Source organism: Ranitomeya imitator, chromosome 3 (assembly GCF_032444005.1).
Source record: "Ranitomeya imitator isolate aRanImi1 chromosome 3, aRanImi1.pri, whole genome shotgun sequence".
In the NCBI taxonomy this organism is placed as follows: Eukaryota; Metazoa; Chordata; class Amphibia; order Anura; family Dendrobatidae; genus Ranitomeya; species Ranitomeya imitator.
The window spans coordinates 680,550,923-680,568,384 of NC_091284.1; the positions used below are offsets into that span (position 1 = coordinate 680,550,923).

General features: G+C 42.9%; 1 protein-coding gene across 5 annotated transcripts in view; it reads right to left on the reverse strand.

Annotated features, from left to right (window-relative positions):
• Window positions 1-17,462, reverse strand: part of DGKA (diacylglycerol kinase alpha) — a 348,225-nt gene that overhangs the window by 37,808 nt on the left and 292,955 nt on the right. For all 5 annotated transcript variants that reach the window (XM_069758422.1, XM_069758425.1, XM_069758424.1 and 2 more), the window contains 7 exons: window positions 8,119-8,168; window positions 6,834-6,908; window positions 6,431-6,550; window positions 3,145-3,262; window positions 2,125-2,213; window positions 1,798-1,917; window positions 572-670 (listed from right to left, as the gene is read on the reverse strand). In XM_069758422.1, the coding sequence (XP_069614523.1) occupies window positions 572-670; window positions 1,798-1,917; window positions 2,125-2,213; window positions 3,145-3,262; window positions 6,431-6,550; window positions 6,834-6,908; window positions 8,119-8,168 (671 nt within the window). The remainder of the gene's footprint in view (window positions 1-571; window positions 671-1,797; window positions 1,918-2,124; window positions 2,214-3,144; window positions 3,263-6,430; window positions 6,551-6,833; window positions 6,909-8,118; window positions 8,169-17,462) is intronic.

Consider the following 17,462-nt stretch of genomic DNA (forward strand, 5'->3'; position numbering starts at 1 on the left):
CTCAAGAGACAGACCCCATTGGTCCGGTGCTGGGTATCCCGGTCTCTTGGGCGTCACATTAGCATGTGCATTAAGGACAACATGTGTATAAAAATGTAATGATTTTTAGGCTATGTGCACACGTTAAGTAAATGCATGCAGAAATTTCTGCATCTCTTGGCAGGAAAAACACAGCTGTAAAAAGCGCGTTTTTGATGCTTTTTTCCTTGCGTTTTTTGACTGATTTGAGTGAAGTCAATGGTGAAAAGCACAAGGCAAAAACGCACTGAGAACTGACATGCAGCAAATTATTTTCTGCACCAAATCTGCAAGTCACAACTAAGCAACGGGTGCAGGACACTTCAGGTTTATCATTCACTTTGCTGGCATCAGGATTGCTTCAGGATTTGTTGGCAAATCTGCATGGGAAAAATCCACCAAATCTGCAACGTATGCACAAGCCATTAGTAAATAAAGGTAACAGTTACTGAATAGAATAGATATATGAAATGCCTACCTAGACAGGGATGTTATAGACTGTATAACTTCAATAGAAATAATAGCATCTACTAAAATCTAATGACAAACCCACCAAGATTACAGGATAAATGGAGGAAGGAGGTAATATGTGGTCCCGCAAGACACCACCGTCGCACGTAGGAGAAATCATGGAAACACATTCATCATGCACCTAAAATTAAAGAGAATTTATTAGTAATATAGTTTTATAAAGCTAGATATTCTAAAAGTAATTATAGCTAACAATATGCTTTATGAAAGTATTTTTTGACCAGAGATTAACTAATTGTACTATTTGAAATGTTACCAAAGGCAGAGCCTCACTTTAAAGGTGTCCACTCACATGGTAAATCATAGCTAAAGGGGTAATTTATAGGAAATGTACAGGATATCCTGAAAATGTCTAGTTCATAAGAGTCCTACACTTCTAGAATCTCGAGAAAAGAGGTCTCCCAATTCCCTGTTCCAACTGGTGCCATGGCCACAGAGAAAGAAGAGGTAGGACCTGTATCTATTAAAACATTTATGGAATATCTTATGGAGATGTTATGAATATCTGTTTTAAGAGGACACATTTAACTATGATTTGTGCAGTTACAGGTATCAATCAGCTAAAATATTAAAGGCATTAAAAACCAAACGTGTGCTGAAAGAATGATTACACAAACCCCAGAATAGAAATAAGTAACAAGAACCTACAATAAAGATGGGGAGTCAAGGGGAGTCATAATAATTCAAAGTAAATAAATGTTGTAATTTAGTAATACAATAAAAAAATCTATAAAATTCTATTCATATACCGTAATATAGAAGTAGAGAAAAGAAAACCCATGTAAGGGATCAGGGATCACTGTGTAACAGAGTTATACATCTGCGGCACATCTAATGTAATACTGTTATATGAAGAAATACTAATGGCATAATGTCATACACATATACTGTAGATGTCATAGCATATATTAAAAAATTGGGGAGTGAATATCAATTTATGCATGGATAAGCAAAATATTGCACAAAAAGATGTATCAATAAATACACAGCTAGGTAACGTGTTACCCAAAAATAGCGTGTCAGTATTTAGGCAAATATCCCTAATGGAGCAGTAGATGGAAATGAATTACCTTTCGCCATGATAGCATTAAAAAGACCGTAACCTCAGAGCCCCCTCTCAGCACGCGTTTCACCACCACCTCCTGACGAATCCGCGGGGTATTGAGATTAGGGTCTCTTATGTTAAGGTGGACAAATCTATTTAATATACTTAATGCTTGTAAACTATCGAAACCCCAAGATTGTTACCTTTGTATGGCACCAGACACAGCGCTGACCGGTCAGACTCTGAAAACTTTTTATCTTTTTCTGGCATTTGTCACACTTGTTGGCTTCACAGCCCCCTCTCACCCACACGTGAGTCTGTCCCTGTGGCGGTAGAATCAGAAATGACGTACATTACCCACGTGAACATCAAGAGTAAAAGTTAGAGCTGTAAGTGACCACACAAAACACAGTGATGAGAGAAATGAAAGCTGATGCCAACAGATGAGACAAAGACACCACAACTGAGCCAGAAAGATACAAGCGATGGCAGCACACCGAGTGACACTGGGCTACAGTCATGAAACTTACACTGGCATCTTTGCGGGACTTGGCATAAGTGCTGATGCAGCTATTCGGTGCTTTACGAGCACAGCGTTCATGAACAGTAAACTTACAAACTGCAGAGAAAAATGTAGATTTTACACATGCGTGTGCTCCTATACTACTTAATGTACAGCAACCTAGGATACTCATTTACAGAATCAATCTCTCGTATGTTGTTCATTTATTTATAGGGGTTCTCCACTACTATATATTGATAACCTATCGTTAGAAGGTAATCTGAGGTACCCACTAAACAGAGATCTGGTGTTCTGCCGCGGCCAGTAGCATCACATAGGTGATGGGGTTCAACCCGCACAATATCATATTGATATATCCTAAGGACAAGCCATCAATATGATATTAATGGAAAAACTATAACAAATGTTAAACATAGGAAATGCACATAAAATTAACACGATATCCCAGGATTTCCTTCTTTAATTTTCTAATTTTATTTTATCCTGTTCTATTCAATACTGCAAATACATGTGAGGAATGTATAAAGAAATCTTCTACGGGAATCCCAGGGAAGCCATGTTCCCCTACAATCCTGCATCTAGCTGAGGTAGAAGTCTATCTGTGGTAGGTCACAAAGATGAAGATCTGTACTCTGGACAAATCCTATTTCCTCATTAAATTGTTAAAAATATGAATAGGAAAAAGGGCAAAGAGAATAATAAAAATTTGAGATGTGTGGATACTTAGGAAGAGCCCTGGATGTAGATACCACATGTTCTTGTACCCGTCTGACAAGATGGACAAAACAGAAAAAATGCAAGTTGACTTTATATGAACTCCTTTGTCTCATACTACACGCTATGGCCCCGTCCTAGAGACCACCTGAATACCGTTTTTTAGGGATTCAAACGGAATACTGGATTTTAAGAGGCAAAATGACGTGTGACTGGCCGGTTACTTCTATGGCCTTGTACCTACTTCTGGTGTTTGCAGTCATAACAATACATCACCCATGCATGGTTTATCATAGGAGATGTTCATACTTACAAGTGCAGCACAGGCCTTGCTTCCTGACCCCAAAGAGAAGCGCTTCACAAACATTGCAGTACACCGGTCGGTTAAAATGCTTCAGACGCCACAAATGCTGCCCATCATCCTTTATATTCTGTGCATGATGAGAAGTGAAATACAAAAGAACTGTGTGAAATAAAAAAGACTGTAACCTAAGAAGACCAAAAGATTCAATCATTTGAAGAATGTCTTATTATTTTCACCTTGTACTAGGAAACCACTAGCACGCCTATATATACACAATGTAAAAGGATGAAACTTATTGTATATGGATTCGAAAGATGATTTTAAAGTTAAGATAATTGTCCTTAAATTTGCTTTTCCCCCAGGGCGGTGGAATCGGTAAGCAAAACCACCGACTCCAACTCTAACTCCGACTCCACAGCACTGCCTCATTACTAAGCATGTATATAAAGTGCAGCATCAAAGAAGGAAAGGCATCCAGCAACAGATCCATCGGTGAAAAATTAATTAAAAACAAAAATCTTTAATGTATAACATGGTTAAAATTATGGTATAAAACCATTGATTTAGAAAAAAGTCAAGTAACCCGGGAAACTCATGGCCTTTCCTTCTTTGAAACTGCTCGTTTGCTTCTTTCTGTGCACGGCCACTGGATTCTACTGCGGTGAGCTGGATTTTTTCTATAAAGTTCTTTATATAAAGTGCAGCACAGACTCATCTCAACTAAAAGCCCAGATCCTTAGATCAGGAGCAGAACAGACATTTATAGGACATTTCATAACTTTCTCAAATTATTATGCCAAAAATTACAGCACATCCACCATTGTACTACTAAACCCAATATATTATACATTTTAGGAGTCGGAGTCGGTCCTTTTATACCGACTCCATCAAAATGGCTACCGACTCCACAGCCCTGTTTTCTCCGCAATATCTGATCTTTTGGGTCCCCAACACTGAGAACCCTATTGCTCAAACAGCGGGTCCTGGTCCCCCATTCCTCCTTATCACATGACAAGTAAGAAAGAGTTTGAAATAGGCAAAGATCGGACATGTGCCTCGCTACTGCACTCAATGTCTATGGGGCTGATGCAAACGCCAGAGGGCTGTGCACGACTGTTTTTGTCAGTAGCATAGACTTTGAGACACGCATCAACATGCTTTACTTACCGTCATTCCATTTAAGCTTATTGTTACTGTAGTCGTAGAGTGAGAAGGAATGGGGGGACTTACAGGGATATTTCCATCTCCAAAATCCTATCCCTATATGTATTAGGTGTAATAATAATATTACCAAACATCTTCAATTAGAAATGTAGTATAGCTCTTCTGATTCGCTATGTCACTTACCCCATGTGCAGGGCATTACCGTAGATTAGATATCCATAGTTACAGCCATTGACAACTAAATATCTACCATATATACTCGAGTATAAGACAAGATTTTCAGCCTATTTTTTTTAGGTTGAAAGTGCCCCTCTCGGCTTATACTCGAGTCATTGTCCCGGGGATCGGCGGGGGAGGGGGAGCAGCAGGAGCCGGCGGCTGTCACATCATACTCACCTCCTCCTGGCGCGGTCTCTGCAAGTCCCTGCTTCTCAGATGGTCTCTGGTAGCTCTTCCTGTATTCAGCTGTCACATGGTACCGCTCATTAAAGTAATGAATATGGACGTGACTCCACTCCCATAGGCGTGGAGCTCATATTCATTACTTTATTGAGCGGTACCATGTGACCACTGAACACAGGAACAAGCTGCCGGCGCGCACCGGAGACCATCGGAGCAGCAGGGACGTGCAAAGACCGCGCCAGGAGGGTGAATATGATGCGATATTCACCTGTGCCCGTTCCACCGCCGGGCTCTGTCTTACACATCCTGTGGCTGTGACGTTAAGGTCAGAGGACGCGATGACGTGTTTAGTGCATGCCCTCTGCCTGAGCAGTCACTGCAGAGACCCGGAAGACACAGTGGTGCACGGCGGTGGAATGGGGACAGGTGAATATCGCAAGTGCCGGGGCCTGCGCCAGCGGCGACTCCGGCACCTGGCCCCCACAGCGCGCCGGTGTCACCGCCTGCTCAGGACATGGCACCTGGCGCCCAGCGATGAGGAGTATATGATTTTTTTTTAATCGCAGCAGCATATGGGGCATATTGTTCTATGGAGAATCTTTTGGGGCCATCAACCTTTATAGAGCAGCATATGGGGAATATTATTCTATGGAGCATATTATGGGGCCATCAACTTTTATGGAGGAGTACATGGGGCATATTATTCTATGGAGCATCTTATGGGGCCATCAATTTTTATGGAGCAGCAAATGGGGCATATTATTCTATGGAGCATCTTATGGGGCCATCAACCTTTATGGAGCAGTACATGGGGCATATTATTCTATGGAGCATATTATGGGGCCATCAACTTTTGTGGAGCAGTACATGGGGCATATTATTCTATGGAGCATTTTATGGGGCCATCAACCTTTATGGAGCAGTACATGGGGCATATTATTCTATGGAGCATCTTATGGGGCCATCAATTTTTATGGAGCAGCAAATGGGGCATATTATTCTATGGAGCATCTTATTTGGCCATCAACCTTTATGGAGCAGCATATGCAGCATATTATTCTATGGAGCATGTTATGGGGCCATTAACCTTTCTGGAGCAGCATATGGGGCATATTATTCTATGGAGCATCTTATGGGGCCATTATTAACCTTTGTGCAGCATTATATATGGCATATTTTTTGTATGAAGCATCTTATGGGGCCCATCATGAGCTTTTTGGAGCACTATAAAGGGTGTATTTTGTATGGAGCATCTTATGGGGCACTTGATTCAATATGGATATTCAAAAACACTTAACCTACTGATGTCTCAATTAATTTTACTTTTATTGGTATCAATTTTTATTTTTGAAATTTACCAGTAGCTGCTGCATTTCCCACCCTAGGCTTATACTCGAGTCATTAAGTTTTCCCAGTTTTTTGTGACAAAATTAGGGGTCTTGGCTTATACTCGTGTCGGCGTATACTCGAGTATATCCAGTAACTAGCTGTCACTATATGAGTGGTGGTAAACATGGATACCCAAGCTACTACAATGCCTGCACATGTGGTAAGCGACATAGCAAATTAGAGGAAATATACTACATTTCTAATTGGCGATAATTGATAATATAATTACACCTACTACATATTGGGATAAAATGTTGGAGGTGGGAATACCAATTTAAAACCATCTGGTGGCTCACAGAATTCAGATATACAGCATAAAATCAGAAAACCCCAAACTCACAGCTTCCATTCCTAGCAGCACCAGTAAAGGCACTGTGGTGAGTCCTCCTTTCAGCCATTCCTCATAGGAAACCGTCCCATTACCATCATAGTCTACTTGTCTCATCATCTCTTCCAGCATCTGCAAAGAGGAAATAGAGAAGTCCCTGTCAAAGCCGCCATAATCTTTATACAATTTTACTTAATCATAAATCAATATTCACAGGATCTGTGATGGGCTACAGTGGTCAGGGACCTAAGTATCGCACATCATCTCCACCATTTGTTACTATCAGAGTGTCCTCGGCAGAAGCTATGGTGGTTACAGCCAGTAGGCATACCTTTTTCATTTATTTAATCACATGCCCTGCCTTTCCAAACCTTTTAGGGAAATCAGCCAATGTCACAATGTCCAAAAAACTTACTGGCTTGAGTTCAGTGATATCCCAGTCCAAGTACTCAGCAACCCTCATCATTTGAGTTATAATCCGGTCCACTTCCTATCATAAATATGGAAAGTGATGAAAAATTTGTCAAAGAAAATGATATCTATACTCATAAAAGTAACTGACACTTAGAAAGGTTAAAAAAACAACATTTCACCATGTTTTATATATTAAAGAGAACTTTTGTCAGCACGATTTTGTAATGTAAAGTAAAAACACGGCTGTTATGATGCTGTCATACTGATTAAATTCTTTGGGGAAGAAACCCACTTTGTTCTTCTTTAATCACCATTTGACGTTTTCTGATTAGATTTCGGTGCACAAGGGCCGGACTCTACACGGGGTCTACTCCTCCCTGTCTGCGATTCCCCGACCCTCTGCTGCCTCTGGTCTGTGAATGTGGATCACTGCTGTCATTTCACACAGAGGAGACAGGTCATTCACAGACTAGAGGCAGCAGAGGGGCTCAGGAACCACATACAGGGAGGAGGAGACCCCCGTGTACAGTCTGGCCCCTGTGCACCGAAATCTAATTAGTAGAAAACTTAAAATGGTGATTAAATATGCGGATTTGCTCATTAAAAGTATCAATGTAGTCAGTATTACAGCGTCATTACAGCCATGTACTGCTCACATAGCTGAATGGATCGTTACAAGAAACAGCTTTGCATCAGCTGAAAAGTAAAAGAGGAGGCACCTCTGTGCAGGAAAATGCTGTTACCAGCTCTGCGGCTCTTTCATTTCCTAAATTAGTGGGGATTAGTGATGAGCGAATATACTCATTACTCGAGATTTCCCGAGCACGCTCGGGTGACCTCTGAGTATTTTTTAGTGCTCGGAGATTTAGTTTTCCTCGCCTTAGCTGAATGATTTACATCTGTTAGCCAGCTTGATTACATGTGGGGATTCCCTAGAATCCAGGCAACCCCCACATGTACTTATGCTGGCTAACAGATGAAAATCATTCAGCTGAGGCGATGAAAACGAAATCTCCGAGAACTAAAAAATACTCGGAGGTCGCCCGAGCATGCTCGGGAAATCTCGAGTAATGAGTATATTCGCTCATCACTAGTGGGGATCCTTCCACTTGTTCCCTCCCGATCAGATTCTAGCAATATACCACCATCATCGGTATTTGAAAACCCCATAATCATAACATATTGGAACTAGCCTTTGAAATGAGCCGTCATTTAGAATGGATTTTGCTTTGTACTTGTTGTGCTGCGAAGGAGGCAAATATAAATGGTGACACTTTGACACTCACAGAGCTATCCAGAAGTCCGTTGCTGTCTTTATCATACAATTTAAAGGTGACTGTGAATAGAAAATAAAAAGAACTATCATTATCCCAAGACAGTATCTGCACCAAATAAAAAACATATACTGATTGTAAAATCCCTAAACATTGTGCACAGATCACAATTCTTTTAGTTAAAATATATTCCCCACATGGCATCAAAATCATAGATCACTATTCCAAAACAAACTGTAGTACTGCCCTGTTACAGGAAGATGGCGATGTCCTGCCTTGTGTGTCCTCGCTGCCGCAGAGAGAAGGTCACAGCGACTTCATTATCCACTACTCAGATTACAGATGTACCTACTTATTATTTCACCGACAGCATCACAAGTAAATATCTATGAGATACCATTGATTAATGTCTCTATGGTATCAGGGTTATTGATAGCAAAATTTACTGTAAAGTTCTACAAGATCAGATCCATATTGCTATTAGAAAATAGGATTCTACTATTTGTGCTAAAATGTATGTCGATGTCACATAGAATATATTGTACATATCATTCTCAAGCAAGGGGTCAGTGTTGCTTTTGAGTATACGCCATTACTCTGGCTGGGTGTCCTCGTCACGCTGCGCATTGCAGGATTTGTTGATCTTAAAAGATATATATATAGATATATATATATATATATATATATATATATATATATATATATATATATTCATCTGCAGTCATATCAATGCTACTAATTAATATTTTACTTTTATTTCTGAGAATGTACATAGAACAGCTTTTCTAGTGTACAGTGTCTTTAATCTTCTGGGGCTCTTTATAACCATTAAAATGTGGTTATTTCTAAGGATTTGCAGTCTTCATAACAGCTAGTAGGAGGGATTCTGGAAGTAAATAATACAATCTACTATATAATTGTCTAAGGGTCACATCCGTCTGTCCTTCTGTCTGTCTGTCACGGATATTCATTGGTCGCAGCCTCTGTCTGTCATGGAAATCCAAGTCGCTGATTGGTCGCGGCAAAACAGCCATGACCAATCAGCGACGGGCACAGTCCGGAAGAAAATGGCTGCTCCTTACTCCCCGCAGTCACTGCCCGGCGCCTGCATACTCCCCTCCAGTCACCGCTCACACAGGGTTAATGCCGGCGGTAACGGGCCACGTTATGCCGCGGGTAACGCATTACGTAACCGCTGCTATTAACCCTGTGTGTCCCCAACTTTTTACTATTGATGCTGCCTATGCGGCATCAATAGTAAAAAAATGTAATGTTAAAAATAATAAAAAAAACAAAAAACCTGCTATACTCACCCTCCGTAGTCCGCCGAGCCGCTCGCGCCTGCCGCCATCTTCCGTTCCCAGCGATGCATTGCGAAATTACCCAGAAGACTTAGCGGTCTCACAAGACCGCTAAGTCATCTGGGTAATTTCGCAATGCATCCTGGGAACGGAAGATGGCGGCAGCCGTGCGCATATCGCCGGAGCTTCGCTGGATCCCAGGGGTTAGTATATAACTATTTTTTATTTTAATCATTTTTTTAACAGGGATATGGTGCCCACACTGCTGTATACTACGTGGGCTGTGTTAGATATCACGTGGCTGCTATATACTACATAGGCAGTGTTATATACTACGTGGGCAGTGTTATATACTATGTGGCTGTGCTATAAACTACGTGAGCTGTGTTCTATACTGCGTGCTATATACTACGTGGCCACTGTTATATACTGCGTGGGCAGTGTTATATACTACGTGGCTGCTATATATTACGTGGCCAGTGTTATATACTACGTGGCTGCTATGTACTGCGTGAGCTGTACTATATATTACATGGCCAGTGTTATATACTGCGTGGCCTGTGTTATATACTACGTCGCCTGTGTTACATACTGCGTGGCTGCTATATACTGCGTGGGCTGTGTTATATAGTACGTGGCTGTGTTATATATTGCGTGGCCACTGTTATATATTGTGTGGCCTCTATTAACGCATCGGGTATTCTACAATATGTTTGTATATAGCAGCCATATAGTATATAGCACAGGCCACGTAGTATTTGCTATATACTACATGGCTCCTATATACTACGTGGCCTGTGCTATATACTACGTGGCTGCTATATACATACATAAATACATATTCTAGAATACCCAATGCGTTAGAATCGGGCCACCATCTAGTTACTAATAAATGCTTGTCTTTTTACCAATTCAGTTTTTTATACACTCATTATTATTACCAGTTCTCCATCCACTGAAGAATTATGACTAAAAAAGACTTGTCTAATCCCCATGAAATAACAATTCTTTTCTTAGAACTCGTTGTTTAGTTCCTCTGTTACTCGTCCAGGAAACGTAGAAGAAGCTGACAACTTTTATATTTAGCATTTTTCTTGTCAGTCGGGCATGTCCCTATACACTGATATTTTCCATTCAATGCTAAAAGACTGCGTAGATATCCACAATGAGAATGGTAAAACCAAGTTGTTAATTTATTCTTACATTTCCGGGGGAAATAATATTTCCAGAATCTTATATCTACAGAGGAATGGCAGAATGCACAGGTCTCAGCATACAAGCTTTAGAATTAGTATTTTACTGGGAATGGACAAGTGAACTTACACGTTCTCCTAAATTAAGTCTTCCAACACCTTTCAATATGTGGTCACTGGGGCAATCAGCCACTATAGATTGCCCCACCATATTTGAAACCACCATCGACCAAACAAGGCAAATCTTTGTCGTCAAACCACCACAACCCCTTTGTATACCAGACCAATGCCCAAACCCCATAACTTCCCTCTCCAAAATCACTGAATGGGAGCTTGCTCATCTTCTCTCCAAATCACACCTCACCACTTGTGCACTTGACCCCATCCCATCCCACCTCCTCACCACCACACTAATCCCATCCCTAACTGATTTCTTCAACCTATCACTAGTCTCTGGTACATTCCCCACTGCTTTGAAACATGCCACAATCACACCAATCCTCAAAAAGCCAACCCTTGACCCAAGCGCTATGTCCGGCTATCGCCCCATATCTTTGCTCCCATTTGCATCCAAACTCCTTGAGCAGCACGTCCATGCTGAACTTTCCTCTCACTTTGTATCTAACTCTCTCTTCGACAACCTACAATCTGGCTTCCGTCCCCACCATTCCACTAAGACAGCCCTGACCAAAATTACTAACGACTTTCTTACAGCCAAAGCTAACAGAAAATTCTCTATACTCCTCTTTCTAGACCTGTCCTCTGCCTTTGACCCAGTTGACCACTGCCTCCTACTACAGATCCTCTCTTCCTTTGGAGTTAAAGACCTCGCCTTTTCTTGGATCTCCTCATACCTTACCAACCGCATATTCAGCGTTTCCTACTCCCATACTACCTCTACATCTCGCCCCCTCTCTGTTGGTGTCCCTCAAGGCTCTATCCTTGGGTCCTTACTCTTCTCAATCTATACACACGGCCTGGGACAACTCATAAGGTCCTATGGCTTCCAGTACCATCTATATGCTGATGACACTCAGATCTACCTCTCTGGCCCAGATGTCACCTCTCTGCTCTCCAGAATCCCAAAGTGTATATCAGCCATATCCTTCCTCTTCTCCTCTCGCTTCCTCAAGCTCAATGTGGACAAATCTGAACTAATTATCTTTCCTCCATCTCGCATATCTTCCTGTTATGATGCGGTGGTCTAGGAGCAACATGGAACGAGCTCTGAGGGAAGTGGTAACTGTACTGACCGCAGTCCCTAAGCTCAACACAACACTAGAAGTAGCCGTGGAATGCTCCTAACTCTCCCTAGGCATCTCGTCACAGCCTAAGAGCTAACAACCCCTAAAGACAGAAGCAGGAAAACTATCTAGTCTCAGAGAAAATCCCCAAAGGATAGATTAGCCCCCCACAAATAATGACTGTGAGTGGAGAGGAAAAAGACATACACAGAATGAAACCAGGATGAGCACAGGAGTGTTGTGAATTCTGTGGCTGAGTTCACTTCTGTGGTCACAAGTGGTATTGCAGTCTCTGGGCTTCCTCCCTCAGGTGTTTTGGTGAGCTCGTTGGCTGCCTTGCTATTTAGCTCCACCTGAGTCTGTCTTCCTTGCTCCTTGTCAATGTTCCAGTGTTGGATCTGAGCTACTGCATCTTTCCTTGGGCCTGCTGCTCTGCTAGATAAGTGCTTCTAGTTTGTTTTCTGTTTTTTCTGTCCAGCTTGTTATTATCTTTTGCTGGAAGCTCTGAGTAGCAAAGGGGTGCACCGCCGTGCTGTTAGTTCGGCACGGTGGGTCTTTTTGCCCCTTTGCGTGGTTTTCGTTTTAGGGTTTTTTGTAGACTGCATAGTTCTCTTTGCTATCCTCGCTCTGTCTAGAATATCGGGCCTCACTTTGCTGAATCTATTTCATTCCTACGTTTGTCTTTTCATCTTGCTAACAGTCATTATATGTGGGGGCTGCCTATTCCTTTGGGGTATTTCTCTGAGGTAAGTCAGGCTTGTATTTCTATCTTCAGGCTAGTCAGCTCCTCAGGCAGTGCCGAGTTGCATAGGTAGTTGATAGGCGCAATCCACTGCTGCTTCCAGTTGTGTGAGGATAGATCAGGTACTGCAGTCTACAGAGATTCCACGTCTCAGAGCTCGTCCTATTGTTTTGGGTTATTGCCAGATCTCTGTATGTGCGCTGATTACTGCACGCTGTGTTGCCTGATTGCCAGCCATAACAGTACAAGGAGCCATTCAATGATTTCCAATAGAGGGAAAAAAGAAATCCTGACATCATTTTTTTTTCTTAGCTCTGTCTTCAGTCTTTTTTTTCCCCTAGACATTAGAGTGCTTCAGGACACAGCTGTGGACATGGATATTCAGGCTCTGTGCTCCTCAATGGATAATCTCGTTGTAAATGTACAAAAGATTCAAGATACTATTGATCAGAAATCGATGCTAGAACCAAGAATTCCGATTCCTGATTTGTTTTTTGGTGACAGAACTAAGTTCCTGAGCTTCAGAAATAATTGTAAGCTATTTTTGGCCTTGAAACCTCATTCTTCTGGTAATCCTATTCAACAGGTTTTGATTATTATTTCTTTTTTGCGCGGCGACCCACAGGACTGGGCGTTTTCTCTTGCACCAGGAGATTCTGCATTGAGTAATGTTGATGCATTTTTCCAGGCGCTGGGATTGCTTTACGATGAGCCTAATTCAGTGGATCAAGCTGAGAAAAATCTGCTGGCTTTATGCCAGGGTCAGGATGATGTAGAAGTATATTGTCAGAAATTTAGAAAATGGTCAGTACTCACTCTGTGGAATGAATCTGCACTAGCGGCTTTGTTCAGAAAGGGTCTCTCTGAAGCTCTTAAGGATGTAATGGTGGGATTTCCTATGCCTGCTGGTTTGAATGAGTCTATGTCCTTGGCCATTCAGATCGGTCGTCGCTTGCGCGAGCGTAAATCTGTGCACCATCTGGCGGTATTGTCTGAGAGTAAGCCTGAGCCTATGCAGTGCGACAGGACTATGACTAAAGTAGAACGGCACGAACACAGACGTCTGAACAGACTGTGTTTCTATTGTGGTGATTCTACTCATGCTATTTCTAATTGTCCTAAACGCACTAGGCGGTTCGATAGCTCTGCCGTTATTGGTACTGTACAGTCCAAATTCCTTTTGTCCATTACCTTAATGTGCTCTTTGTCATCATATTCTGTCATGGCGTTTGTGGATTCAGGCGCTGCCCTGAATCTGATGGATTTGGATTATGCTAAACGTTGTGGATTTTTCTTGGAGCCTTTGCGGTGTCCTATTCCGTTGAGAGGAATTGATGCTACACCTCTGGCCAAGAATAAGCCTCAGTACTGGGCCCAGCTGACCATGTGCATGGCTCCTGCACATCAGGAAGTTATTCGCTTTTTGGTACTGCATAATTTGCATGATGTGGTCGTGTTGGGGTTGCCATGGCTACAAACCCATAATCCAGTATTGGATTGGAACTCTATGTCGGTAACCAGCTGGGGTTGTCAGGGAGTACATGGTGATGTTCCATTTTTGTCTATTTCGTCATCCATTCCTTCTGACATCCCAGAGTTCTTGTCGGACTTTCAGGATGTATTTGAAGAGTCCAAGTCTGATGCCCTTCCTCCGCATAGGAATTGTGATTGTGCTATTGATTTGATTCCTGGTAGTAAATTCCCTAAGGGTCGTTTATTTAATTTGTCCGTACCTGAACACACCGCTATGCGCAGTTATGTGAAGGAGTCCCTGGAGAAGGGACATATTCGCCCATCGTCGTCACCATTGGGAGCAGGGTTCTTTTTTGTAGCCAAGAAGGATGGTTCGCTAAGACCGTGTATTGATTACCGCCTTCTTAATAAGATCACTGTTAAGTTTCAGTATCCCTTGCCATTGATTTCTGACTTGTTTGCTCGGATTAAGGGGGCTAGTTGGTTTACTAAGATTGATCTTCGTGGTGCGTATAATCTGGTGAGAATCAGGCAGGGAGATGAATGGAAAACGGCATTTAATACGCCCGAGGGTCATTTTGAGTATCTGGTGATGCCGTTCGGACTTGCCAATGCTCCATCTGTTTTTCAGTCTTTTATGCATGACATTTTCCGTGAGTATCTGGATAAATTCTTGATTGTTTACTTGGATGACATTTTGATCTTCTCAGATGATTGGGAGTCTCATGTGAAGCAAGTCAGAATGGTTTTCCAGGTACTGCGTGCTAATTCCTTGTTCGTGAAGGGATCAAAGTGTCTCTTCGGTGTGCAGAAAGTTTCATTTTTGGGGTTCATCTTTTCCCCTTCTACTATCGAGATGGATCCGGTTAAGGTTCAGGCCATCCAGGATTGGACTCAGCCGACATCTCTAAAAAGTTTGCAGAAATTCCTGGGCTTTGCTAATTTTTATCGTCGCTTCATCTGTAATTTTTCTAGCATTGCCAGACCATTGACCGATTTGACCAAGAAGGGTGCTGATTTGGTTAATTGGTCTTCTGCTGCCGTGGAAGCTTTTCAGGAGTTGAAGCGTCGTTTTTGCTGTGCCCCTGTGTTGTGTCAACCTGATGTTTCTCTTCCGTTCCAGGTCGAGGTTGATGCTTCTGAGATTGGTGCAGGGGCGGTTTTGTCACAGAGAGGTTCTGGTTGCTCAGTGTTCAAACCATGTGCTTTCTTTTCCAGGAAATTTTCTGCTGCTGAGCGTAATTATGATGTGGGCAACCGAGAGTTGCTGGCCATGAAGTGGGCATTCGAGGAGTGGCGTCATTGGCTTGAGGGTGCTAAGCATCGCGTGGTGGTTTTGACTGATCATAAGAACCTTACTTATCTTGAGTCTGCCAAGCGCTTGAATCCTAGACAGGCCCGTTGGTCGTTATTTTTTGCTCGTTTTGATTTTGTGATTTCATACCTTCCGGGCTCTAAAAATGTGAAGGCGGATGCTCTGTCTAGGAGTTTTGTGCCCGACTCTCCGGGGTTATCTGAGCCGGCGAGTATCCTCAAGGAAGGAGTCATTGTGTCTGCCATCTCCCCTGATTTGCGGAGAGTGTTGCAGAAATTTCAGGCTAATAAACCTGATCGTTGTCCGGCCGAGAAACTGTTCGTCCCTGATAGGTGGACTAGTAAAGTTATCTCTGAACTTCATTGTTCGGTGCTGGCCGGTCATCCAGGAATCTTTGGTACCAGGGAGTTGGTTGCTAGATCCTTCTGGTGGCCATCTCTGTCACGGGATGTGCGTGCTTTTGTGCAGTCCTGTGGAATTTGTGCTAGGGCTAAGCCCTGCTGTTCACGTGCCAGTGGGTTGCTTTTGCCCTTGCCGGTCCCGAAGAGGCCTTGGACACATATTTCGATGGATTTCATTTCTGACCTTCCCGTTTCTCAAAAGATGTCTGTCATTTGGGTGGTCTGTGATCGCTTTTCTAAAATGGTCCATCTGGTGCCCTTGGTTAAATTGCCTTCCTCCTCTGATTTGGTGCCTTTGTTCTTCCAGCATGTGGTTCGTTTACATGGCATTCCTGAGAATATTGTTTCTGACAGAGGTTCCCAGTTTGTCTCGAGGTTCTGGCGAGCCTTTTGTGGTAGGATGGGCATTGACCTATCTTTTTCCTCGGCCTTCCATCCTCAGACTAATGGCCAGACCGAACGAACCAATCAGACCTTGGAAACATATCTGAGATGTTTTGTTTCCGCTGACCAGGATGATTGGGTGTCATTTTTGCCGTTGGCTGAGTTCGCCCTTAATAATCGGGCCAGCTCGGCTACCTTGGTCTCTCCATTTTTCTGCAATTCTGGGTTCCATCCTCGTTTCTCTTCAGGACAGGTTGAGTCTTCGGACTGTCCTGGTGTGGATTATGTGGTGGACAGGTTGCAGCAGATCTGGACTCAGGTAGTGGACAATTTGACCTTGTCCCAGGAGAAGGCTCAGCTTTTCGCTAATCGCAGACGCCGTGTGGGACCCCGACTTCGTGTTGGGGATCTGGTTTGGTTATCTTCTCGTCATATACCTATGAAGGTTTCCTCTCCTAAATTTAAACCTCGTTTTATTGGTCCGTATAGGATTTCTGAGATTCTCAATCCGGTGTCTTTTCGTCTGACCCTCCCAGACTCCTTTTCCATACATAATGTATTCCATAGGTCGTTGTTGAGGAGATACGTGGCACCTATGGTTCCATCTGTGGAGCCTCCTGCCCCTGTTTTGGTGGAGGGGGAATTGGAGTATATTGTGGAGAAGATTTTGGATTCTCGTGTCTCTAGACGGAAACTCCAGTATCTGGTCAAATGGAAGGGTTATGCTCAGGAAGATAATTCCTGGGTTTTTGCCTCTGATGTCCATGCCCCAGATCTTGTTCGTGCCTTTCATGTGGCTCATCCTGGTCGGCCTGGGGGTTCTGGTGAGGGTTCGGTGACCCCTCCTCAAGGGGGGGGTACTGTTGTGAATTCTGTGGCTGAGTTCACTTCTGTGGTCACAAGTGGTATTGCAGTCTCTGGGCTTCCTCCCTCAGGTGTTTTGGTGAGCTCGTTGGCTGCCTTGCTATTTAGCTCCACCTGAGTCTGTCTTCCTTGCTCCTTGTCAATGTTCCAGTGTTGGATCTGAGCTACTGCATCTTTCCTTGGGCCTGCTGCTCTGCTAGATAAGTGCTTCTAGTTTGTTTTCTGTTTTTTCTGTCCAGCTTGTTATTATCTTTTGCTGGAAGCTCTGAGTAGCAAAGGGGTGCACCGCCGTGCTGTTAGTTCGGCACGGTGGGTCTTTTTGCCCCTTTGCGTGGTTTTCGTTTTAGGGTTTTTTGTAGACTGCATAGTTCTCTTTGCTATCCTCGCTCTGTCTAGAATATCGGGCCTCACTTTGCTGAATCTATTTCATTCCTACGTT